The sequence below is a fragment of the Canis aureus genome, chromosome 8 (assembly GCF_053574225.1).
Source record: "Canis aureus isolate CA01 chromosome 8, VMU_Caureus_v.1.0, whole genome shotgun sequence".
Lineage (NCBI taxonomy): Eukaryota > Metazoa > Chordata > Mammalia > Carnivora > Canidae > Canis > Canis aureus.
In genome coordinates, this window is record NC_135618.1 from 22,462,636 (window position 1) to 22,488,323 (window position 25,688).

General features: G+C 43.5%; 1 protein-coding gene and 1 long non-coding RNA gene across 3 annotated transcripts in view; one reads left to right on the forward strand and one right to left on the reverse strand.

The window, feature by feature from the left end:
* Positions 1 to 21,624, forward strand: part of LOC144318477 (uncharacterized) — a 126,263-nt gene extending 104,639 nt beyond the window's left edge. Inside the window, exons 3-5 of one of the 2 annotated variants that reach the window (XR_013384386.1) lie at positions 15,432 to 15,500; positions 19,568 to 19,630; positions 20,470 to 21,624. This is a non-coding gene — a long non-coding RNA (uncharacterized LOC144318477). The remainder of the gene's footprint in view (positions 1 to 15,431; positions 15,501 to 19,567; positions 19,631 to 20,469) is intronic. The other variant, XR_013384388.1, reaches the window with a different exon arrangement.
* Positions 1 to 25,688, reverse strand: part of ABCA4 (ATP binding cassette subfamily A member 4) — a 128,103-nt gene that overhangs the window by 56,149 nt on the left and 46,266 nt on the right. The window contains exons 12-19 of the mRNA XM_077905490.1: positions 16,945 to 17,150; positions 16,139 to 16,315; positions 14,022 to 14,244; positions 10,557 to 10,778; positions 8,536 to 8,740; positions 4,996 to 5,061; positions 2,236 to 2,325; positions 276 to 450 (exon numbers count right to left, since the gene is read on the reverse strand). Coding sequence (XP_077761616.1) covers positions 276 to 450; positions 2,236 to 2,325; positions 4,996 to 5,061; positions 8,536 to 8,740; positions 10,557 to 10,778; positions 14,022 to 14,244; positions 16,139 to 16,315; positions 16,945 to 17,150 — 1,364 coding nt within the window. The remainder of the gene's footprint in view (positions 1 to 275; positions 451 to 2,235; positions 2,326 to 4,995; positions 5,062 to 8,535; positions 8,741 to 10,556; positions 10,779 to 14,021; positions 14,245 to 16,138; positions 16,316 to 16,944; positions 17,151 to 25,688) is intronic.

The window sequence follows — 25,688 nt, forward strand, 5'->3', positions numbered from 1 at the left end:
TTCGATCTCTAGATGTACACTTCCCCAGCACAGAAAGGGGACCATAAACTTATTTCACCGCCCTCTTCCACTTGTTGTGAGGATCAAATAAAACAATGAATATGAATGAGCTTTGAATACTGCAGTGTGCTTTACACATCCTCAGGACACAAGTACATGGTACACTGTTGTCACTAATACTCAATGGGAAAGAAAAGACTACAGCTAATGGAGCAGAAGAGAGCCAGAAAATGAGTGGTTAGAAGAGCAATACAGGCTGTTGCCTGAAAACTCACAAAGTAGTGGTTTTCCCTGCTCCGTTGTGACCAAGGAATGCAGTAATCTGGTTCTCGTAGAAGGTAATGTTAAGACGGTCCACAGCTGGTCTGCTGTAGGGCTCAAAAATCTTCACCAGATTTTTCACACATACCCCAGGAACCAAGCCTGGAAGTTCACGTTCAAAGAAGGCGTCTTGGAGGAAAAAAAAATGAACATGATGTATGTATAATGCTCTATTGAACACATTCTTCAAGGCTCACTCCTCAGACTATGTCTTTTGCCCCCATGGCATTAGCTGTGACCTTTGTAAGGATGACTACAAAATAATAATGGTAATAATAGTACCTAATATTTATTGAGTAGTTACTATGTGCCAGGCATTGTTTAAGTGCTGTATATGGATTACCTCATTTTACCTTTATTTTTTTTTTTCATTTTACCTTTATAACAGCTCCATGGAGATAGATGTTGTTATGCCCATTTTTATAGATGGGGAAACCCAAGGCACAGAGACAGCAAATATCCAATCAAGGTCACACAGCTCATGAACGACAGAGCTGGAATTTGAACCCAGAGTGCACTCACTATATACAGGGAGAGTTAGCCCGAAGTTCAATCTTCAGCCCAGGCTGTCATTTCCAACAGGCCATGGAGCATTTCCTCATGGGCTTCATAGTGACTCAGGCTTCTTATCTTCCTCCCAAAACATAACTTTCCCTCAGACTCTCCCATATCCACTCCTGTAACTGCCCTTCTTCTGGTCACCTTGGCTCGAGCTTTTGTGTTAATCTTGCCTAAAACAGACTTCTTACTCCTTAGAACTTCAGAGTTTGTCAGTTACTGGGTAGGATGGTCCACTCTTCCTCATCACTGCCCCTCAAACTCCACCCCTCCACTCATCCACTTCCACACCCTTCCAGTGCAGACCCTCCTTACCGTGTTTTCCACTTCTCTAGACCTCCAGTCCCTCTATGCTTTAGTTCACCCTGTACAGCACCACTTAATTTATTAACATTGGAGTTCTGAGCATTGACTCCCATGCAAAACAACATCTTGATACTTCTCCTATGGATGATACTTCCAGTATCTTCTATAACTAAGATGAGAGCCAGCCCCAGCCCCCTGATTTGGCCTTGCCAGAAATTCCACTCTGGGAGGTGGGCCTTCCCAGAAGCACTGTTTAACTGAACATCAGCTCTCTGAGGAGCCAGAGATCACTGACCTCAGCTTTGTGAAATGGCAACCTGGGCTGGGCCAGAGGCCTGGAGACTGGACCCTCTTATGTGGTGGTGGGCAAAGTCCAGAGGCCATGTTCCTTCTCTGACCCAAGGTGAGGATAGCAAGAGCATTTTAGCATTCACAGAGAAGTACATATACCTAGGGGATGAGACCATGGGGAGAAGTACAGAACTGGTCTAATGAAGGCAAGGAAAGCAAAGACAGGGAACACTTGCAACCCTAATCCATTTATTCAGGAATTATTAGGTAACTTCCATGGTCAGGAAAGGCTTTTGATGGTTTGAATGAATGGGCTTGTAGATTTGTAAACCACAAATGAAGTGTAGTCAGTTCCACTAGACTCCTTCCTCCTGTGCACAGAAGCATTTATTTTTGTCTTTCCTTATAGCTCATATCCGCTTTAAGTCCCAGTGACCCAAGTTATTGTTCTTGCTAAATCCTCGGAAGTCAGCACATTTGTGCAACTCACTCGGGACTTGCCTAACAAGGGCACAAACACACCACATACTTGGGATTTGCTTTCTCCAGGAAATATGCGTTAATGTCTGGCTGGACCATTCATGCCACACACGTGCAGCTCAGCCCTTGAGAAGCTATCAGGCTTAACCCCTGTCAACAGAGTCGGTTTTCTGGGGTCCGTCCATGGAACCGCTGTCATGAAGTGTATTGCTCCATCCTTTTATGGTACCCTGCACCTTCTCCTTGCCTCTGCTCTGCATTCTTTATTGAGGTTTTTACCATTTATTCCTTCTGGGTGTTCTGGATCCTCCATTTCCTCTGTTATGGGTTCCGTCTTTTCCAGGGCTCTTTCTTCTCTGGTTGAACACCCTGCATCAACCAGAAGCCATGGTTACTCCTGGTGGGAGCTAACAATCAGTAAAGGCAGGAAAAGGAGGGGAGAAGGACAGGCTGCCAGAATTTCCTACCACAGCTGGAAAACCCAGTTCCCTCAGAAGACCAAGTCAGCATTCCCAGGGATCAGCCCTGAGCATGGCTCTGCCGGCCACTGACCTGTGGGCCTGTAAAGTTCTGAAAATGACCGCCAGTGCCTCCTGGCTGTGGCTTATTAACCCTTGCTGAGCCCAGATGGAGTTTTATAACAGGTATTTCACCTCATCCTCTTAACCTGCCAGCAAGCACCCACAATGTCAGAAATTAAGGTTTTAAAAAATATTCACAAAACCAGGACTCAACTTGCAATGAGTTAGTTTTCTTTACCTCACCAATGGTACTTCTCACTCTAATCAAACACATGTCAAAGCCATAGTGAACCTTGAAAAAAGCTTGTTCAAGGTGATATGATGGATAGCCAGCTTAAATTACAGATGGAGAAATAATTTACCTGAGCATTTTTATGGGTATTCAAGTCTTTTGGGACCAACACCAGAGTTGAGCCTGGTTGAGGCTTATATAAATTGTGAGGTGTGGCATAAACACATACATTCTCACACTGATGCATATACACATACTCTTACACATCTGCATACACGCACACACACACACACACACAGAAGCTTGTGTGTGTGTGTGTGTGTGTGTGTGTGTGTGTGCAAACTTGGAATTTGGTTTAAAAGGATATCCTGGAAGGGGAAGAGAAGCAGAAGAGCAAGCCAGCCGGAGAGGAAAGCAGGGGGAGGAGGAAACTGTCGTCAAACATCTAAAGGCTCTGGCTCAAGAGCACAGATGTGGGCAGGAGGAGTTTTTTAATGCAGCAACCAACCAGAGCCTCCAACACTCCTGGCTGCCCTCCGTAGATCTACAGACTGTAGGTGGAGCAGTAAGTAATGGGCCTCGTGGTCAGGGACCTGCCACCTTTAGCACTTCTGTTTCTGCTTCCTGAAGGATTTTCAACTGTACTGCCCACAATTCCTTTGATCACTTTACTAGCTCTCCTACTGCACTAACATGTAACAAAATAGCAGGGGGAAATATTCTTCTATATAGTTTAGTCATTGAGTGAGTTCCTTGCCAGGAAAGTTTCAGACTTTGTCCCAAGTGACCAGCAGGAACAAGGGCAAGACACTGATCCTCTTGGGCTCCATTTCTTCATTTGTGAGGGGTGGGGTAGGTGGGGAAACTCAACTCTTCCGATTTTATTTATTTTTGAGAGAAAGAGTGTGTGCGAGTGAGCATGTGCGAACAAGGGGCTCCATCCCATGACACTGAGACAAAGACTTGAGCCAAAACCAAGAGCTGGATGCTTAACGGACTGAGCCACCCAGGCACCCCTCTTTTCTGATTTTAGAGATTTAGGAATCTATTTCAGTCTAGACTGTGAGGCAGGTGAAAAATATTCGGCTTCTGTTAGCAAAAATATAGGTGATTCATTTTTGAAGGAGCATTTGTTTTAAGAATTTCTTTTTTGAGAGGCAGATTATCTGCTGAAACTGTCGAGGGGAAAAAATGCCCACAAGTCCTGATATTCACTGAAATTAGAAATAGTCCAACAACACATTCTTGTGATGAAAATCCTCATTTATAATGGATTATAACCTTATTATAGTTGAAATGTAAAAGTCCATAGACAAGACAGACAGACCAACATAATGGAAAAATACTGAGCTGTTGAATTCCTGTTTGTTTGAACCATAAAAACAAAACAAAACAAAACAACTGCCCAAGCCTTTTAAAGGCCCTAGGCTAACGCCCTAGAGAAAACAAATATCTATCTGAGTGCTTAAATGATAAATCCTGGCTCAGGCCCCAAAATACAAAGGAACGTGCAGGTAGGTAAGTAGCAAACAGATTGGAAAGTATTTCCTTTGCTTCCAGAAACTCCCAGCTCCAACGACGTCCCCAGCTCTCAGGTCAGGAATTCTTGCCTTCCCATACCTCTCAAAAGAGCCTACGGAACTTCTAGAACTCTCCCTGGGCCTCCTGTCTTGTCTAGCAGGAAAGGTAAATTTTATCTAAGATGCATTCTGGGCAAATGCCCCTTAGCTCTCTTCTTCAATCACAAGTGAGATGAATTTTAGAAGAGTCTAGGAGTGTTTGCCTTGAAGATCATAGCTCTGCCGCAGCCTCTGGATGGGCCTTTCCCTTAGGAGAGAGAATTGATTTGTTTTTTGGAAAGAAGTAAAAAGGCAGGAGAGGCGGCAAAAGACCAGTGCATAGTTTCTTTCATTATTCTGTGAATCTCTTTGCTTTAAATTGAGGGGTTGCAAAAAGTCATTTGCACCCTAAAGTGGTTTTGCCTTTTTTTACTAGGGCAATTTAATCCCCTGGGCGAGAGTTATATAGGACACAAGGCTTTATTAATGCTCAGCCATTCACCCTGGCTCAGCTACCGCAGAAGGTGGGTTCCCGGAAGCTATGAGGCTGCACCAGTGGCAGAGCCCCAAGTGGCAGCTAATCAGGAACACACACTTAATGTAAGTAGCCCACACAAGTCCAGGATGTAGCCAAAGAAGCTAGTTTCAAATGCTAAGGGTTTTTTTGGGGGGAGAGGAAGTGCAGAGAGAGGAGTTATTTTTAATTAAAAAATTTTAAATAACTCACCTTCACCACCAAGCCAGTAGGACTCTTGTAGAAGGAAGTACCAAGGAAGAGGGGTTCCATAGTTCCCTAGAAATGACAGGTAAATAAGAGAAAAAGCCTTAGTAGTCCTACCTTACCACAGCTCTGTAAAATCGAGAATTTATCTATCTGAACCTCAAAGTATAGCTCTAGATATTCAAAGTTCATAAGCATTACACAGCTATCCACAGGCTACCACAAAGACTACTCCTTCCAAATTGTTTTAATTCAAAAGGTCACTTTTTTGGGCTAGAACCAGCAACACTAACACTGATGGTTGAAAATGATTTTCCAAGAAAACGTTTTATTAAAGAACTCAATCATGCCCTTTCTTAAAAATTACCAGACAATAATAAAAATAATGATGATAGTCACTAACATTTGTCAGATGTTCTTTCTACATCGGGCATTATTGTAAGCACTTTCCATGTGTTAAAAATTTAGTCCTCTCGTTGAGAGAGGACTCAACAGAGAGGACTAAAGGGATAGATTCTGGTGTCCTCAAGAGATAGGTTCTGGTATTCTTGTGGATAAGGAAACAGAGGCAGAGGCACGTTGAGTTTGAATCATCTGTCCAAGGTCACAGCTAATTAAACAGAGGTGTGGGAATTCCAATATGGGCAATCTGGTTCTAAACCACTGATCTTAACCAGCCCATTCTACTGGATTCCAAGGAAAAGACTCCCAAATTTCTAGTCAGCTCTCTTAGGAGACTTTGCTCCCTATAAAATGTTAATTTTTTGAGAATATTACCTTTGCTTATTTAATATTATCCCATGTTCTATGGCTGCTAGACTGTCAGCCCTTTAAGGGCAGGTTTGGGTCTGTCTTTTCCATCCCTTTTCTCCCCAAAACTAGTGCTGACCCTAACATATAGGTGCTGCTCAGGATATAGTTATTGGACAAAATAAAGCTTTAGCTTGGCTAAAATAAAGCTCTTGAGTTATGGACAAATTTCATTTTCAATCCAACTAACTTTCACTTATTAGATCTCCTTCTAGTGGCGCAGTAAGTAGAAAAGTTAAGGCAGAGCAAGGTCAAATGTATTGCTCAAAGTCACTGTTATGGGTTGAATTGAGCACTGCCACCCTCTCAAAAAGATGTGTTGAGGTCCACGGTAGAATACAAAATAATACTTGGGCTTGTCCCCAGTTCCCAGCACAGAGCTTGTAAAACCCCTGGAATTTCCTGAGCAACAGGAATGTCTTTTAATGAGTGGAGCCCCTTTCTCAACCACACCTGAGTTTATGCTAATAAGGCGACTCAGGGTAGGGCCCCTAGATAGCTTCAGAATGGGGCTGGTCACCAGGAGGCCCTGGCCTGGGAAAAGAGGATGAAACTTTCAGCCCCACTCTCTATCTTGAGGGAGGGGAAGGGGGCTGGAGATTGAGTTATAAAAACTCTTCAAGGAGATTCAGAGAGTTTCCATGTTGCTGAGCACATCCAGGTGCTGGGAGGGTAGTGCACATGGAGAGAGTATGGAAGCTCCATGCACTACCCCTCCTGACCCTCCCCTTATGAATCTCTTCCATTTGGCTGCTCCTGAGCTATATTCTTTATTAAAAACTGTAATTGTAAGTAGACTACTTCCCTGAGTTCTGTTAAGTCATTCTAGTGAATTAATTGAGACTGGAGGGTGGGGGATAGTTGTGAGAACTCCTGAATTTGTAGTCAGGTGGACAAAAGTGGGTAGCCTGGGCATTGCATTTGTGGCTGCATCTGAAGTGGGAACAATCTTGTAGGACTGAATCTGTTTGTGGGGTCTGTGCTAATTCTGGGTAGTAACTGTCAGAACTGACTTGTTTGACACCTGGCTAGTATTAGGGAAATACTCGATTTTGGGAAAAAACAACACATTTGATATCAGGAAAAAACAGAGGCCTATGACTTGGCTTTGTTTGGAAATAGTTACTGGTAATGTGCTTAGTTCGGATTAAGTCACAAAGGACTAGATGGGAGCCTAATCCAATATATCTGGTGTCCTTAGAAGACGGCTGGGTAAAGACAGACACACACACAGGGAGAACACTGTGTGAAGACAGAGGTTGTTGTTGAAAAACCATCAGAAGCTGGAAGAGGCAGGGAAGGCTCTTTCCCCTGCAGATTTCAGAGGAGCATGGCCCTGCCAACACCTTGATTTTCTATTTCTAGCCTCCAGAACTGTGAGACAAAAAAAATTTGTTGTTTTAAGCTACCCAGTTTGTAGTGCTTTGTTATGGCAGCCCTAGGAAACTAATATAATCACACAGCTAGGATCCAAACCCAGGCCTCCTGGCTCAGCTTTATAATCTTTCTCCTATTCCAAGGCTGCTGCCTACGTATTTCTCCCAACACAGGCTGCCCCAAGATGATGTGAATTCCTCCCGCCCCAGGGATGGGCCCAGCCTCACTCTCCCCTGTCTACTTCTGGCCACAGCACTGAAAGCCTGGCACAAGGTAACTGTTGGTTGACCTGGAGCCCACTCGAATGGAAGTGGAACTACTCTAGCTACTAAAAAATACTAATTTGAGGGAAAATCTGATTTCTACAAAGCAAATATGAAACTGTGCAAACAACCAATTTTGATTCAGAAGTTGCTTTTCCATGCTGCAGGTTAATCAGGTATTTATTCAATGTCCTCAAAAAATCAGGCATTATGTATGGTATTGAGCCTGTAACATTGAACAAAACAGACTCTAGGCCTGCTCTCACGGACCCATATTCTACTAAGGGTAGAGAGTCAATAAACAAACATGTGAAGATACATCATGTCAGATAGTGATGTCTCAAAAATAAAGTTGGATAAAGGGGACAGAAGCACTGAAGGAATGTGATTTATATAGGGATAGATATTTAGATATTTTCAATCTGGAAAGATCCCAGTGATGAAGTGACATCTGAACATACATCTGAACAAAAGTGAGGAAGTAAGCCTGCAGACATGGTGGGGGAGGGGGTGTAGAAACCTGCTCCAGGCAGTGAGAATAGCAGGTTCAAAAGTCCTGAGAAGGAAATGTACTTAGTGTATTAAAGAACAGTCAGTCAGTAAGGAGGCAGATGTGGCTGGAACAGAGAACATGAGGGAGAAGGCAAGGATAGGAAACAAGGAAGATAGTTGGGTATTAATAATGAAGCATCACATTGGCCAGGACTGGGACACTGGATTTTACTCTGAACAGGAGGAAAAGCCACTGGAGACATGTGAACAGAAGGTTGACATCCTCTGACGCAGATTCTGAAAGGATCTCTGAATACAGTGGGGAAAATGGACTGGTAGACAATGATTATGGAATGAGGCTTAGACTGGGAAGGTAGGGGTAGAGGTGGTGACAAGGGATCAGAATTCTAGATCTGTTTCTAAAGTAGAGCCAACAGTATTCACTGATGGATTTTTGACTTAAGTTTAAGTTTCAAATGCTGGCTCTAAGGGCCCTAATTGAAAGAACTTAGGATAAGATTTAAACTAGATGAAGGGTGGGTGAGGGCAGGGGATCTGAAAAACCCAATATCAATATCTTTACTTTATGGAAGTTGACCCTTACCTGGAAACACCTGGTCAAGGTACCAGGCAAGCAGGCCATACAGAGCAGCATCAAGGAGCATCATCTTCATGGACATCAGGAAACTGAATTCGTCCCCTTCCATGGGACTCTTTCCGATATTGCTCCACTGTAGTCCCAGGCCTTGCTCCTCAAAGCGAGCCAGGTACTCAGTGCCAAACCCAAATGCCACAGGGGACAACAGGCTCTGCAGTGAGGCAAAAGGGGCACACAAGATGAACAGAGGTCTTTTACCCCATCCAACAGCACCCAGATGCCCACAAGGGCCAAAAGGGTGGTCCAGCTTGTGTCCAGGTATAAGGATAACCCAGGGAGGGGTAAGACAGTTTTCCTACAGAAAGGGAATGTGGAAATGCCTCAGGGACCTGACATTACACTCACTGAGCCACATGTCACCTGTTCAGTGGAATATAGTTGTGTAATAGAAAGACAAACAGCACAAAGCACAACACACCAAAGAACTACAGGTCTTCAGGTTCACCTTCCTACTTCTCTCCCTTCCTCCTACCTCTTTCTTGAGATCACACAGTTCTTGCTAGAACAAAGATAACTTGGGCTGCTTTGTGTGAATCCCATTAGGAAGTTCCACAAAATCATCAGTGTCCTAGAACAGTCTTGGGGGCCAGGCAAGGGATGGTTCCTGAGGTCTGTCAGTGAGGCCAGAAGAACCTCAGATTCCACTGCTATCACCTTTTCTCCTCTCCAGAACAGGACAATCATTTCCTTGGGTTCTCTGTAGAGAGAACAAGTCAACTAAATAGGTGGTGTGCAAAAGGAAGTCGAAGAGGAAGGTCCCCAGCCAAGTCCCCACAGGTGGTCGCTGGCATGGCAGAAACCACAGAGCACTACAGAGGAATGGGCTGGTCTCATTTCCTCTGCTCAGAGGCCTCTCTGGAGTTTGTAGGACCCAGGGTGGGGTTCAAACTGTCTCTCTCTAGAAGGAAGAGATTCTCCAGCTGTATGTTCACAAAAACCATTTTAAAAATCTCAACTCAGCCTTGGTCCATGCACTGCCAGACCTATAGCTTCTTGGTGGATCCACACACCCATGAAGTTGGCTGCGGTCTCAAATACTGATGTCTACCTAGTATACCAAGACAGCCCAGCTCTACTAGACCATGAGGATATTTTGATACTAGCCCATTGTGATCAATTTAGAAAACTAGGTGCTATACATAGCAGCAATTAATTTAACATGAGACAAAAGGCAGATACCCTGGCAGTTCTGTAGCCAAATAAGTGTGAGTTATCAGAACAACTTAGATCTTTCCCCAGTAAGAGGCAGGTGGTGGTCCTTTCTTGACTCCATTGCATAGAAAACTATGGAGGGAAGTTCTGGAGGACAAGTAAAGCTGCACTCTAGAGAACCCGGAAGCCTGGTTAATGAGAGGGTGGAAATGGCCCATTTGAAATTGGTTAAAAAAGTGCTGTTAGTTTGGGGATTGTGAACTAAGAGATCTGTTTCTTAAGCAATCAAAGCCAATTTCTAGAGTCCTCTCCTGACAAGAGGGCTTGGCTCTTAACTGGTTCATTTCTACATGCAGTAGTTGAACGTGATAAAAGCCCTTGTATAAGCTACTCAAATTCAAGTTTTTTATGGAGAGAAACAAATGCTTTTCATGAATGGAAACATCTTTCTGGGCAGAACAGTTAGGGAGTAAACTCTCCCCTTCTGAATCTTCTCACATGTTGCAAAAAGAAAAGTGAGTGAAATGAGCTGGGCTCTTCTCCTCTTGTGGAAATACAAAGGACCTGTGAGTTGAACTGGTTTTTGGTTGCATCCCAGGACAGACTTATCAGGCAGGTTTGATAAGGAGGGACTGCTGCTGCATAGCTCAAGATGAAGACTGACACAACTTTTGCCCTGTGCCTTTACAACTTATGTCCCTTTGACCCAAAAGGCAAAGTGGATCCCCACAAAGGGCAGTCCAGTTTTCCAGGACTACTACAGATGCGTTGGCCAAAATGTTTTGTATATTAGGGGTGAGCCCAAGATCCCTCACCACAGCCATCTTGAGATCAGCCGTCATCCGGTCCTGCCAGGCAAAGCAGAGAATGTGTGGCAGGTAGAGGGTGAAGTAGATGACGCCACTGCAGGCTGCTGCCAGGCTGGCTCTGGAGAAGAAGGTGCTGAGCAGGAAGCACTGCATGATCGTAGCCGTGGAGAAAGCCAACAGGAACAGGAAGAGGATGAACGGGTTGCTGTAATGCAGGATCCTTCCATGCTGAAACCAAAGAGGCCATCTGAGTCAATACTTTCTATCCCTGTCCAGGGAACCATCTCTCTTTGGGGGTGATCTCTGTGCTGAGATTCTGGGCCTTCAGAAGCCCTTTACTCCACAGTGATTTCTCTTACCATCTCTCATTCGTACCCAAAATCTACATTTGAGACTCAATGCCATTGAATTCTTCTAATCCATGGAGTGCCATTCTCCCTGGGAGGACAACACATTAGGCTGCCTATCAGTACAAGAAATCATTATGTATTAAGTAAGCAAATCCTTGGTCGGAAGGGAGAAATAAGCCTAGAGCAAGGGAGGAAGATCTTAGAGCATACAGCTCCAAGATACACTGAGTAGATGAGGGACAAAAAAAGGAGGCAGGAGACTCCCCAACAAACTGTAATATTTTGCTTGGGGCCTGGCCTGCTGACTCAATCATGTGTACTTGTATTCTGAGATTTACCACTCACACTGGTGAACATATCAGTAATTAATTCACATCACTTGGAAGTGGATTAATCCTCCCTCTTCATCAGTATTGTACAAATGCACAGAACCCAGGGAAATACTCAGTATTTCTACACAGCCAAAGTGGATCAATCAGTTTGGCTATGTAGAAAATAGGCCCAAATTAGCAATTTTTATTAAGTGAGCTGCTGCCCACTTCCATTATAGGATAAACTGAGATGTTCAAATTTATTAGGCCTTCTTGCTTCTCCTTTACTACAGACCTCCTATGAGGAATTTCATCCTTTGCACAGAACTCCAAATACATATAGAGCATCTTGCTCTTCTCTTAAGAACATAAAGGTACAAATAGGTTCATCTCTTGAATGGGTTCTGATCAATTGTTCGTGGTGCCCTGAAGGACTGGTTTCTTAATAGAAATGAGAGAAATGAGTGATATCTATCATGGGTGTGCAAGAACTGAGAGGAATGAATGTGCCACTTGTCTGCTATTGCTACCATTTCTCCCTCATTCACACTCTTGTGCTTGCCAGGCACCAACAGAACAGATTGAAAAATAGGATAAAACAAATGGCAAAGGAAGGTGGAAGAGGGCTAGGTTTAATTACAACCAAACTCCAAGGAACTCTAAATGAAAATCAAAATTGGGATTCGGAGCTCCTATGTGTCAAAGAGCTCTCCACATCACTATGGAAGGCTCACTCCTTTTCCTTAATCACACAGCTCAGTAAAATCAACTTCATGGCTGAACATATGGTTATGGCTAAAAGAACTTTAAGATAAATAAATTTCTTTTCCCAGCTCAAAGCAAAGTCTGACAAGCTTCTAGGCCCATACAATCTTTCATCGACTCAAGCAGAGATGAAAGTCACTGGGCTGACCCAAGAGCCTCACAGACCTTGGCTTCCTCTAATGACCACTTTTCTTTTCTGTTCCTAATAGTTTGAATAACTGGAACCTTCCCATTGTCCCAGCTTCCAGCTTCTTTCCTGCATAGTTGAGGTGGGAAGGAAGGACAAGGCAAAGATGGGAGTGTCATTCTAAGGAATCTTATTTTGGTGTGCAAAATTCTGTTTCCGTCATCATTGGAACAATGATCTGGTTCCCACAAGGAGAAACCCCTTTGTGCAAGAAACTCTTAGTGAACATTTCTTTATCTCACGTCCTAAAAGCTTTGAAGTCTTAATGCCCATTCTTAGGAAGGTAGATCTCAACGTCACTTACCAGACATTGCAAGATATCATATATGTCAGACATATATGACAAGTCAGACACTTGTGCATTTTGACTCCTTTAATTCAGAGGACATAAAACGTCTTGGAAATGGGAAAAGGGGCAGACTGAAGGTTGAGAAGGAACAAGGGACCACTAGAAGAAAAGGATCATCTTTGTTGAGCTCAAGTTTCCTGCAAATTAATTAATTAATTAATTAATTAATTTTTAGATTTTATTTATTTATTCATGAGAGAGAGAGGCAGAGACACAGGCAGAGGGATAGGCAGGCTCCATGCAGGGAGCCTGATGCGGGACTCGATCCCAGGTCTCCAGGATCAGGCTCTGGGCCAAAGGCGGTGCCAAACTGCTGAGCCACCTGGGCTGCCCGGATCCTGCAAATTTAAAGCCACAAATTTAAAGCTAGGTCCCTTGGACAGGATGACCTCTACATCAGCACTGGTTTTGATAGGGCTGTAGCACAGGATTTGACTAAGGCTGAAAACAAAACCCTTCAGAATCATACATTTTACTGCAAAAAGAAAGGGTAGGATTTGGTTTAACTGAGTATTTGCTGGGTGGACAGAATATGTGATGGAACATTCTTGGATCAGTTGACATCAGTATGGTCCAGCATGGGACAGGACACACTTAGCCAGAGTTTATGGTTCAGCACACACATTGCTTAGTATAGAGGGGCACTTAATATGACCGGTAGAAAGATAAAACAAGCTTGATAGCATCATAGCAGGAGCCTGCAAGGTCTAAAGTCTGAAGTTTATATGAAATCCTGCCAGATAAATATAAAAAACTACCCAAATTTATGAAACTTATCATCTAACAAGTACAAAAGAGAATCTGTGGAGGAACTAAAAATGGAGGAAAAGAATATATTATGAAATAATGTTTTATTTCCAAGTCTAGCTTGTGAGGGAGCTGCAAGTTTGCAGAGGATGGACCTATGCATGTTGCTGGCAGCTGTAAAAACTCTATTGCTGAGAAAGGACAGACTCTAAGTCCCATCCTTCAAAATGTCTTGGAGACTTTTTGGGCTGCAGAATATCCTACAGTCAAGCCATGAATGGTGTGACCCTGATGGTAATTAATAAACAGTCTAGGTCTGCTCTCCTAATACAATGCAAAGGCTCCTCACATTCTAACCCCAGCTTCTGGTTGAGACAGTAATCCCAGGAAAACACTCTTTGTACTCATTTCTTCCGTGTCTGAAAGAGAGAACCCTTTGCACATATAGTCATTCTGTGTTGGGCTCTCCTAACAGTAGCTTCTCCATATAGTCCATGGAATGGGGCTAGATAATCTATGTAGACTGTGGGTCACTGGGCAGGAAGTGGGAATGGGGGACACACTATGATACTGGGGCTCCTTGGGGAGACACTAGTCTTTTCCATCTTGGCTGAAATGACTGGGCAGCTGAAATGGCTGGGTAGTTACATATCAGGCTATCCTTGGTGACCAGATGACTGCAGGCATGAGTTCATTAGTAGGAGGAGAGCTGGGAGGTACAAAACTATTCAAGATTTTCTGGGATTTCTCCATCTGGCTTACCATGATAAATATGGTCAGAAGGAAGATGCTCATTGACATGATAGAAAAGCTGTCCAGGAACCAGGTACACCAAATCACTGCATTGGAGACACCCTGATTTTTCAAGGTTTCCTTCAGTCTCAACTCCTTCTCCAAGACGATGCTCTTTACAGTCATGGAGACAGAGTAGATCCAGGCCAGCACCATGAAGATAGGGAAACAGCGGTTCAGGATGATCATAAAACTGAAGCAAGAGGAGAGAAGCAGAAAAGTAGAATGCCCTGTATCTGGTGGAGGTAGAGTAAATGTTTGTTGATTGGATGTGTTGAGAACAAAGCCCAGATGGAGGGGAAGGCAGAAAAATCCCCCCTGGGCATTAACAGGCTTGAATCTTTTAATACATTACACCTTTCCCTGAAGGATTACATTTTCCTTAGAGCAAGATGGTAGCTTTTTGGTTAGCTCAGATGAATGTTCTACAAGTTATATGTGTAAAATAAAATTGTACTATGTATGCTATACAGTGTGGACCTTTTTGTAAGATCTCATGGGAAAGAACTACAAACTTGATGATGTGGTTGTGACTGGAATAGATACATGCTAACTGACAGTGAAGTCCAAGAAGGTGAACTACCAATAAAAGCAACTGATATTGGTGGTAAGACCAATAGCTGGGCTCCCCAAGGGCGTCAGCCACCTTAGCACTATCTGTCCCCGGGGATCAAACTGCAGTTGTGCAGGAAGAGGTACAGAATAATTATTCAATGTGGCACTTTCAGAAGGCAATTGACCCAACAATCAATCAGTGATCCAGTAGCAACTACTCTACCTGCCATGTACCAGTAGAGTAATTCCATGGATATTCATTCTAGCAAGCAAGATAGATTTGATATTCTGGAATTACTTTATTGCAAACTACACATATTTTCCCTGTGCTTGATGTGCTAGTAAAGCCCTTGGGATTATGATGTAGTGAAAACTGCTGGTTGTCACAGGAAGGGCCAATTCCAATGTGGTAGGGTTCTCAAGATGGTCCTAAAGAAAGAACTAGAAATTCCTAAAGCCTGCACTCTGGGATCTGCCACCAGAGAGCTCTCCCACTCTAAATGGCCAGACTTGCCACAGACTCCTTATTGTGTACCCCACTACCCTGCCAAATGTGGAACTGGGTTTTTGCCCTTGACTCTATGTCCCATTGACATCTATTGTCTAAAACAAAACCGACTGCAGAATAGCCACTGTTACCTCTTTAGTCCCTGTAGAGCTGAGGAAGGAGATCCTATTGGACTAATGTGTTGAGAGAGGGTTTCCTGTGCCCATATTGGACTTTATCTTACTATTTGTCAGGTGGCAATTTGACTTTTCTTTTCTTCAGGCTGTGAGTGTTTCTCTCCTTCCTGGACCCCACTGACACAATGTGTTTTTTTCTAGAAGCTGAATCCTAAGCCAGTCTGGGTCTCTGCTGCTGTCCTGGGAGTGTTCCTGCCCACATCAACCATGGTAAATGAGCCCACTCTGTTCTCTCTTCCTCTCTGTCCCTCTCTCTATCACCCCCCAAATTCGCGTTCAGAAAACAATAGGCTACTTGCTTAGCTTGCTATTGGCCAACAGATGCACAAGCCTGGGGGTGGGCAGGAAGGGAGGGTTCCAGCTCATCCAACACATTCCTCTACCTTCTCATTAAGCATGCACCATGGGAATGTTAATTAGGGAAGGAGCTGCATTATTCTGAGGCTCCTAGGAACCAGACCTACTTGCAATGCAGAGTCCTAATTTGCTGATTTGGCAATCATTGGGCAAACACTCTGACCAGAACTCTTCCACATACCAAACATACTACGTAGTGGAAACTTAAAAAGCCTTTGTCCCCTTTCCCAACCTCACTTCCCTTGCTTTTATTTTCACCTTCCCTTTTCTACCCACAACACCAACTCTTTTCTCCCTGCCACTTCACTTGCCCGTCGGGCCCTGCCTGGAGTCTGGGAGAGGCTGGCTCCTCATTCAGAGCTCCATGCTCTTCAAGCTGGTCTCACTCCTGGGGTTTCTCTCCAAAGAGACTGAAGCCTGGGGATTACTCCCTCTCACCCCATCAACCTGATTAATATGTCTGGGAGGGAGACTGGAAGCCTCTGACTCACGAGTCATCCACGAAGCAGGGGTAAGGCATCTGCTGGAGATAGATTCCAACTGGAACCTCAACCTGGGCCTGACTCCTTGTGATCCCCTGTTCAATCATGTCCTGTAGATAGGCAAACCCTCCCCAGATGTATCGGAAGTCTTCCACAGGATCAGCTCTGGGACCAGAATCCCAGTACCTACAAAGAAACCAGAGGGAGGGACAATGGATGGGAATGGGAATGGACAGTTTAGTGGCACTTCACAAGCACAAGGGGACTCAGAACTCACTCTCTTTAAACCTCACCCCTAAAATGTTCCAAACTGATTCTATTTTCTAGTTTGTAGTTCAAATCTCAGTTACCGATATTAGCCACAGTGACTTGTAATTGCTTTAATTCAAGTATTCTACCTTGGGAGCATTATAAAATATCTGATCTCCCCTTAATTAAATTTCACTGATTTTTAAGCTGAGGCCAGTCTCTATCTCTGACTCTGTACCAAATGTAATTTTTCAGTGGTTTTGGAGAAACCTCATTTGTAGAACCTCTATATGAAGATAATTCAATACCTAGAGGTCTCCATCTCTAAACTGCCCAAATGCCAGCCAGGGACAGTGCTAAATTGTGGGAGTGATGACAGGGTCACTGAGCTCTTCTGGTTCCACACAGCTAACAGAGCCAACTGTTTAGTTAGCTTAGTTCTCTGATACCAAAGTGTTTCTGTGCCTTTCCAAGTAACCCTACTGTCCCTAGGTGATGGGCCTCTGTTCCTTGCCTCATGCATTCCTGGGGATGCACAGGGACTTCAAGATTGCTTGAAACATCACCTGTCTTTGATCTTATTGGTCTTCTCCACCACATCTATGTCCATCCGGATCTTGTACTTCACGTGGGTTGGTAGGGCACTGGTCCAGGGATACATGTCAGGGAACACTACACCAGCCCAGAACCTGTTTTCCTCCAGCAGAGACAGGGCTCGTTGAGTGAGCTGAATTTCATCATCATAGCTTTCAAACTTATCCAGGATCAAGCACTGCAGATAATCACAAAGGTTGAGAGCATCTGAAGAACACCAACAGCAAAGACTCAATTGCAAAAAAAAGAAAAAAGAAAAAAAAAAGGCAGAGGATAGGGCTGCTGCCCTAGGGGATGGGTCAAATGCAAGGAGATCTATAAACTTACTATTTGCTTAACTGTGGGGTCTGGGGTCAAATTTCCACTGTGTCTAGATTTGGGGGTAAAGGGGCCTTACAAATGCTTACTTGCTCTCATCCCTGCAGATTTAATGAGGGCCATACCACCCGGCTGTCCAAGGCTGTCCAAATATGCAAGTTTTCAAAATGACAAAAATATTCAGAGCTCTCACTCCCCAGCATGGGGAGGCAAGGGAGTGGGGTCACACTGGATACAGGCTGCTTTGAAGATCAGAAAGCAAGCTGATAAAAGAGTTTTAAAAAGAGAGAGAGAAGCAGTCGTAGCAGTGAACCTTCCTGCCTCTCTGCAAACACACAATGGTGGCCAGCTGAGGGAAGAACAGGGAGGGAGAACACAAACAACAGAGAGCCAAAACCATTTAGTCCAAGAAATAATTTCCAGTTATGATTCTGACAGGTAATGCAGGTGGGGGAGGAGTTTCCTAATAGATCTTCTTTCTTCCCACTGGAAGAGGGAAAAAAAAAAAATCATCCCTCCCCACCTTCCAAAGGCCCTACAGAAAAGCAAAGCTAAGAATTTCTTTTAAATTTTAACATTGAAATAAATAAATAAATAAATAAATAAATAAATAAATAAATAAATAAATAAATAAATTTGAACATTGCAGGTTGTCCAATAAATGTAGAGGTTTGTTAAACTCTTAGACTATCCTGGGATCTGGTTTTTTCCTTAACCTCTTGTTCCTATAATACACTAGAGTTATTGTGTCAACGTTTCTTTCTTAGAATGTAACTCACAAGAGGTCAGATAGCCTTGTCTTGATTAATTTGTTCACTCAATACTTACTGAGAGCCTGTAATGTGCCAGAGCCTGCTTGGCTCCAGGGGTACAAGGAGGAAAGATAAAAATCTCTTCCTGAGAGAAACTCTAGACCTAATGAGGGAAAGGTGTGGAGTAAATCAACAATCACAATACAAAATGACTGGGCTCTGATGAAAGCAAGTCCAGAGTAGTCTGGGAACCCATCATGGCTAAGTCTACCTGGAGGGGAACAGGAGGGCTGCCTGAAGGAAGGGAGTTAGTTCTGAGTAGGAGGAGGATGAGAAGGAATGAGCCAGAGGAAGAAAGTGGGGGGAAGGTCAGCTCCAGCACAGAGAACACATAGGGTGTCCGGAGACCTGTAAGAATAGAGCAATGGTTCTCATCCTTGGCTGTGCTTACAACCACTGGGGAGCTTTAAAAAGACACCTACTCTCAGGGCTCACTCCAAACAATGAAATCAGACTCTCAAAAGGCAGGGCCAAGGCATCAGCATTGTGTTGAGTGCTCCTTAGGTCTTTCCAAAGTGCAGAGAAGTAGAAGGAACCAGTGGGAGGGTGAGCAGTAGGAAGGTGGGTGAGGGCCACATCAGTTGCCCTGCAGGACTTGCAGTGTGACCAACCAATGAGGAGCTTTCTAGGACAGGAGGATTTCCATGCTAAAACCGGGAGCCCTCCAGGCAAATTCTAAAAGGCCCTAAGAAACCAGTGGAGGGTTTTAAGCAAGGGTAGGACATGTGGGATCCAATTGTGTTTCTGAACAATTACTGGTGGGGCAAGGGGGGAAGCAGGAAGCTTGGTTAGAAGACTGTTGTGACACAGGCTTAAAGGAACACATGAACTCACACAGAGCCTGTGCGTTACCTGGAATCCTCAGTTTACTGAAGAGGAAACTGAACTCCAGAAGACCTGCTAGAGGTCACACAGCTAGCAAGTGGCTGGCCCTGGATTCCCTCCCCACCTTTCAGAGGCCCAGACTTCTCCCCCATCTCAGGAGCCATGGGCACGGCCTGATTCACTGCCCTCCACATGCTCCCAACTGTCCTGTAAAGCAGGAGAGCACAATTCTTATTTATCCTCCCTTTGCAGCCCAGGGAACTCAGGCGCCAAGAGGCTGAGTCACTTCCCCAAAGTGGTGGAATAGGGGTCAAACTCTAGTTCATTTGATCCCACAACTAATACCAGGAGAAGTAGAGAAGTGAGGAAGGTGGACAGGTCATAAAGAGCTGGTCAGTGACCCGAGCTCCTGCTGACCGGGTAAGAAGCGGGCAAGCCCAATTCCTTTACCCAACCCCTCAATCTAAGTCCCCCTCAGGCAATCCCAGAAGGTGAACCACCAGCCTCACTGTACTGAGGAACTGAATCTGAACAACAAAATACTGCAAACCCACTCTCCTTGGGGCTTCTGAACTAAAATGTCCCACCTCAAGCTCCACATCCTGGGAGCAGGTCCCGTGTAGTGTTCTCTGTCTTCTAGATAAAAAGAAAGAAAACCCAAGATACCGTTCGCTTTCCAGCTGATATGGGAAGAGGAACACGGGTAATAAGAAAATACAGAGGGCCAAGGCTTAAGTGACACCATATTAAAAAGATAATTACCTCAAATGGAAGTGGAATTTCTTTAAAAAATACCAGTAAGTGTGGTTACACATCATAAAGAAAAATAGGAAATTTTCTTTACTTAGCTAATCTTTTACAAACAGGCATCACCCAGCCTATTGCTGGTTAGTCCTTTAATGAGATAAAGGACTTAAGTACCTCATGACACCGAAAGTCCTTAGTACATGGTTATTTTTTCTGGAAATAACATAAGGTTTGCTACTTTATGTTTTGGGGGCTTTCTTGTTTGCTTGTTGGTTTTTTTTTTTGTTTTGGTGTGGAATATAGACTTTCACCATAGTCAAAGACCAAAGGCCCAGCTCCCAGCATGTCAGTACTTAACAGCACACTATGGGGACAGAGAATTGGCAACCTCCTTGGGCAAGGAAGATCAAAACTAAACTGCTAGAGTACATTAAAAAAACAAAGAAAGAAAAAGAAGCACGTTTAAGTTTCCTCTGGAGAGACCTTGTTCTACAAAAATGAGTAGTAAAAGAATCTCATTAAAAAAAATCAGTTTGGGGGTGCTTGACTGGCTCGGTCAGTGAAACATGAGACTCTTGATCTTGCGGTTGTGAGTTCAAGCTCCATGCTGGGTGTGGAGATTACTCAAAGATAAAATCTTAAAAAAATGAAAATAAATAAATACATCAGTTTAGCAAGTTTAGGTCTGCATATACAGAATTCTAGTATGGATGATTCAAGTGAATTTAAAATTAAATTTCCAAAACGAAAAAATTATTTGGAGAGATGGAAGTTTATCTTTGTGGTTTCTTTCAGCTGTAGGACATTACAACCCACACACAGCGTGTTCTACCAATTTACTCGACATCACAGGGCCCTGGACAAGGGTCCCTGCTTTATTAGGGAGGAAACAAGCATGCGAGGGACCAAGGGCCTTGCCTGAGGTCAATACGGATCAGGAGCAGAATCTGCATCCATGTCTTCAGAGATCAAGTTGAAGGGTGGTGCTGTTTCCACGTTACTGTAAGAGTAAGTCTCATTCCAACCACGAGGTCATGGTGATAGAATTCTTCAACAGGAAGACCACCTGCCCCTGCCCAGTAGAGCTGCATGGCCCAGCAGAACCTTCTACGTGGAGGAAATGTTCCGTATCTTCCTATCCAGTACGGTGGCTAGTAACCAAAAAAAGCTATTGGGCACTTGAAATGTGTCTAAGGCATCTGAGGCACTAAATTTTTCTAATCAGAATTTAAATAGCCACATGTGGCCACTGGTTACTGTGCTCATCACCACAGCTCTACAAACAAAGTTCCTGGAGGTCAGGCGCCATTCTCGCTCATTGTGGTCTCTGGAAGAATATTTCCTCAAGAAAAGGACTCAATAAATGTCTGTTGAATTGAATTCATTTAAATTTAGAAATCTTGATTGCTGTAAGAAATACAGCTTTACTACCATATGTTGAACATAATCCTGTGCACCCTGGATTCAGAGGATAAACTAGGAGTAATTAGTAACAAGTGAGTTTTGGAGATAATGTTAATGAGAGTATAATTCTCACTAAAGCAAAAAAGCTAATAAAACAAATATATTTTAATAATGTGGCTTTCTGAGCCATCTAACTCATTCTCTTTGAACTTTCCTTTCATGTTTTAAAGGGATATCCATACTGCAATAAGCGGCTGGTGTTTTCAATGACTTTGTTGAATCCCACAATGACGTGGGCTCCATCCTGGCTGTTTTATCAGGCAGCTGATTCACAGTCACGTTTCCTGTTGTGTCCCCCTAGATTGGCACCCTGATACTCTGTGGAAAAACAAAACGTAAAAGGTTCTCAAACTCTCATTTCTATCCTGAAACATCTGATCCATTTTCAAAGTCGGGTTATTTTCCCCACCTTGGAAAGTGGTATGGTGTAGTGTTTAAGAGACAGACAGCCCTGAATGCCAACCCCACTCTGCTGTCTTCTAACTGTATGGTCTGTTTCTCTATTTGCAAAACTGAGATACACCCTACCTCATAGGTGTGTTTTAAGCATCACATGACAGTGTTTGGGAAGGGTGAGTTAATGCCTCCTGGTAAGAATAAAAGCTAGTGCTTACCAAAGGCTCGCTATGCACCCAAACTGGCCCAAGGGCTCTGCTCATATGAACCCCTGAGCCTGCACCACCACTTTATGAGGCCAGTTACAGTGATTATTCCAGGCTCACTGAGGAGGCATGACAAGGCAACCTTGCTCTGGAGGATACTAAACTATCTCACAAATAATGAGAACTTGATAAATACCATTTTTATTACTGTTTTTGCAAACTATCTTAAAAGTCAACACAGGCTAATGGCTTTTAAGCCCCTGCCAGGTTACTTTTCATTTGTGACAGCTGTTTGGGGAGGAAGGCAGTTATTTTCTTTAAATAATATGATTTGGAACACAACACATTCCAAGCTGATCTACAGCATCTCATCTGGTTAGAACAATGCTACAGACTGAAGCCAAAGTCCCATGTCCCACCCGGACAACAGGGGTAGGGATGGGGATGAGTTCTAAACCACTGGTGTTCACTAGCTCCTCTTTGGCCATTAAGTGAAAGTCAGACAATTCTACTTATGAAGAGGGCTTATGAAGATCATCCAGAATGCCATCTTCACCAAATTTCCCTTAAGTAAAGGCACAGCAATTATGGAAGCTGCTTTGGACATAATGCAGAAGTTCCTGGGTCATCTTCTGAGGTATGGCTCACGATGTACCCTTACATTCTCCTGGGGAGGTCACTTGCCTCAGAGAAAGTAGCCTCATTCTCTGTTGCTACTTGTTCTGGTCCCTGAAGTTAAAATCTTGGCTAACAGTGCAATAATAAATACATACAAAAATAAATACAATATTTTTTTATATGAGTATGTGTATGAGTGTGTTTGGGAGGCAAAGATGAATGACTAAACCCATAGCCAGGATCATGGATTTTGACATATTTGGTCTGGTCTGATTAGCTCACAAATGAAAACACAGTAGGTTCTAACAAGGCTGATGCCATGGAGTCTATCTATAAAGGCTGTTTGGTTCTACAGAGAGAGAAACTAGATGGTCATATATATGGCCATGGATATTAGGGAAGAATAATGTAGGTACATAAGAATTGGCTAGTTTAAAGGGTTCAACATAAAGATAGCACTGGTAATGGAAAACATTCAAAGGGCATCTTCAGTGAATAAAAAGACAGTGTCTTAAGGTCTAAGAGGCAAATTCTGGGCAAGTTTTGCGCCAGAGTTTAGAATCTGAAAGAGTACCATTAAAGTGCCTTGTGACAGCAAAGGACAGAAAGGCAAGAGAAGGGAGTTCCTTGTTCCCTTCATTTCCCAACTGCTATAGCCGAACCCTGGTGACAGGGCTACTACTATTTGAAGTCCACACAAGTCCTACATTTCCTCGTTGGTTGTTTTGCTGATACTCCCCCCAGGAAGCAGAGTTCACCCTAGCGGAAGAGGTTCGAGCTCTCTCCAGGGCAGGCAGCTGTGCTCTTGAGACCTCTTGAGAATGCAGTCATTTGTTTACACTGCTAAATCAAACACCACCTTGGGAGGAGAAGCTGCAGTAGCAGCAGGCTTCCTTCTTCAACTCTGACCTGCCAGACCCTAAATTCAAACACATTAAATAATAGATGAATTAAATTATATTTTAAGTAGGAAACATTGCCCAGTGGAGGCAAAGAAAGAATCTCTCTTTTTGTTTGAACTGGATAATCAAAGGGGAATGGCACCCTGTAATGACATATTCTGACTAATACACCCAGGATGTGTCAGGAGTGAGTCTGGGGATAAGGGAGGCTGTAGTCTTAGATATGCTGGCTCTACAATCTTGCCTCTTACATCTTTAACTTCCATACTTAGTCTGAGAACAAAGCAGCTGATAAATGCCAATGGAGGCCCGAAGTGGTCCTGCTGGTGTTAATGTAGACACCTGGGGTTCCTTTGAAAAATGCCAATGGATGTGGGCAAACATCCCAGAACGAATTTCCTGGCAGATCTAGACTCTAACACTCAAGATTCATTTCCCACCACATGGAAAAAGTCACTAAATAAAATGTTTGAGTTGGTTGGGATGGTGAGACAGAGGCCAATGGTGCTACCATAAATTTTTTCTAACACACAGGACACTGTGAACAGACATCTGAAACCTTGTACCACAAAGAGTGAGGAAATGCACTGCGACTAGAACACAAAGGGACAGGAAATGCACAGCTGTTAAAATATGTCTGTTTCTAAAATAAATAAATAAGGAAACAAAAAGTCAAGTTGCAGCACCAAGATACACACTGGGCAAAGAAGTCACCAGGTAATGCTTCTAACTAATTGGGCCAAAGGAAGACACGATAACCTGGCTAGTAACTGCAGAAGACTCTAGCTCTTAATGCTTTCTGGTTTAATCATTCCACCAACTCTGGGAGGTCAGTGTTACTATATTTAAGATATTTCATAATCAACAGAGTCAGGCACTGACCAATTGGAGCACATTCTGGTTGCAAAGAGCTAATCTGGCTACAGTGGTGAACACTCCCCAAATTGCAGTACACATTGTTGTCCTCACTTTTCAGGCAGTTGAACAGCATTGTTGCCCTAAATCACAGAGCCCATAAGTAAGTGCTGAAAATGGCATCCCATAGCCTGCTGGGTAAAGCTGGCCTTTCCAGTCTCATCTCCAGACCCTACTGTTCCTCCCCACCGCCACCTACCACCTACTCCCCTGATGCTACAGCCACACCTCTGTGCCTGTGCTTATGCTCTTTCTTCTGCCTGAAACTGTCTTTCTGCCTTGCTTAGCCAGCAAGTTCAGCCTTTAAGACCCAGCATAAATGTGTTTTCAGTTTTAATTTGGCCTGCATGGGTGTCTACTTTATGTCACCGTAGCTCCACTAACATAAAATGGGAAATCAAAAGATAAATAAGACAGTTTCAGCCCTTAAGTGGCTCACATCTATGGGGATGGGGAAGCGTATGAACAAATAATTACAAAGGCTACAATAGAGGAATATGGTGTGTGGAGGAAGGCCTGTAACACTGGAGTTGAGTCCTGACGGGCAGCCAGGGGATACAGGAGGCAAAGAGTCTGCCTGTATAGGTGGGAGGCCTGAGGCTTACGGTATGCCATCCTTACAATATGGAAGACCCATGAAAGGGTTAGACTGGGAGTGACTTCACCTTTATGGCAACTAGGTGTCACTGAGGAGCTTTGAGCAGAACCATCATGGCAAGATGGGTTTTAGAAAGATCCCACTGGAGGCAACGTGGGAGATGAGTAGAAGTAGCAGAGAATGGATGTACAGTGACCAGCTAGGAGAGAAAGTACAAACTCTGTAAACAGAGGCCATACATGGAGAGTGAGAGGAAGTAGGGATTTCAGAGACAGTTTGGAGGAAGACTTGATGATTCTTGTTGGATGTGTGACATTTAAATTTGGATTTGTGCAGTTTGTTTCTATTCCATCAGACAGAATTATTGTTCTAGTAGTCCTTTGAGAGACTAATGTAGCATTATTTGATAACATGCTTCTCTCTCTCAATAAAATTTGATCTTCTAGAGACCAGGGATTATTTGTATTTATTCAGATAGTTCAATACATGTGAATATATGAATGACCAAATCAGCTAAAATCTTTTTGGTTTCCTACTCTAAGCCTAGTTATTTTCATGCAGAAAAGACCCAATCAGAATAGTATCTGTTATTCAGAGGTATTATAAAATAATTGCTGTCTTCATCCAACTCATTATATAATTTATCAAAACAATACATACTGAGCCTCCACTAATGTCCCCTCATATTACAGGAGAAAGAACTACCTCATTAGAGGCAGACAGGTCTGGATTCCAATTCTGGGTCCCCACTTATCTGCTATGTTAGGCAAGTTAGTCAACTTCTTTGAGGCTCCATTTTTAATTCTATAAAATGGAAACAATTATGCCTCCAGGGAGGCAGTTAGGAGGGTTGCACAAGAGGGCATGTAAAAGTGCTCAACATAGTGGCTGGTTGGCAGCAGCCTCAGACACAAA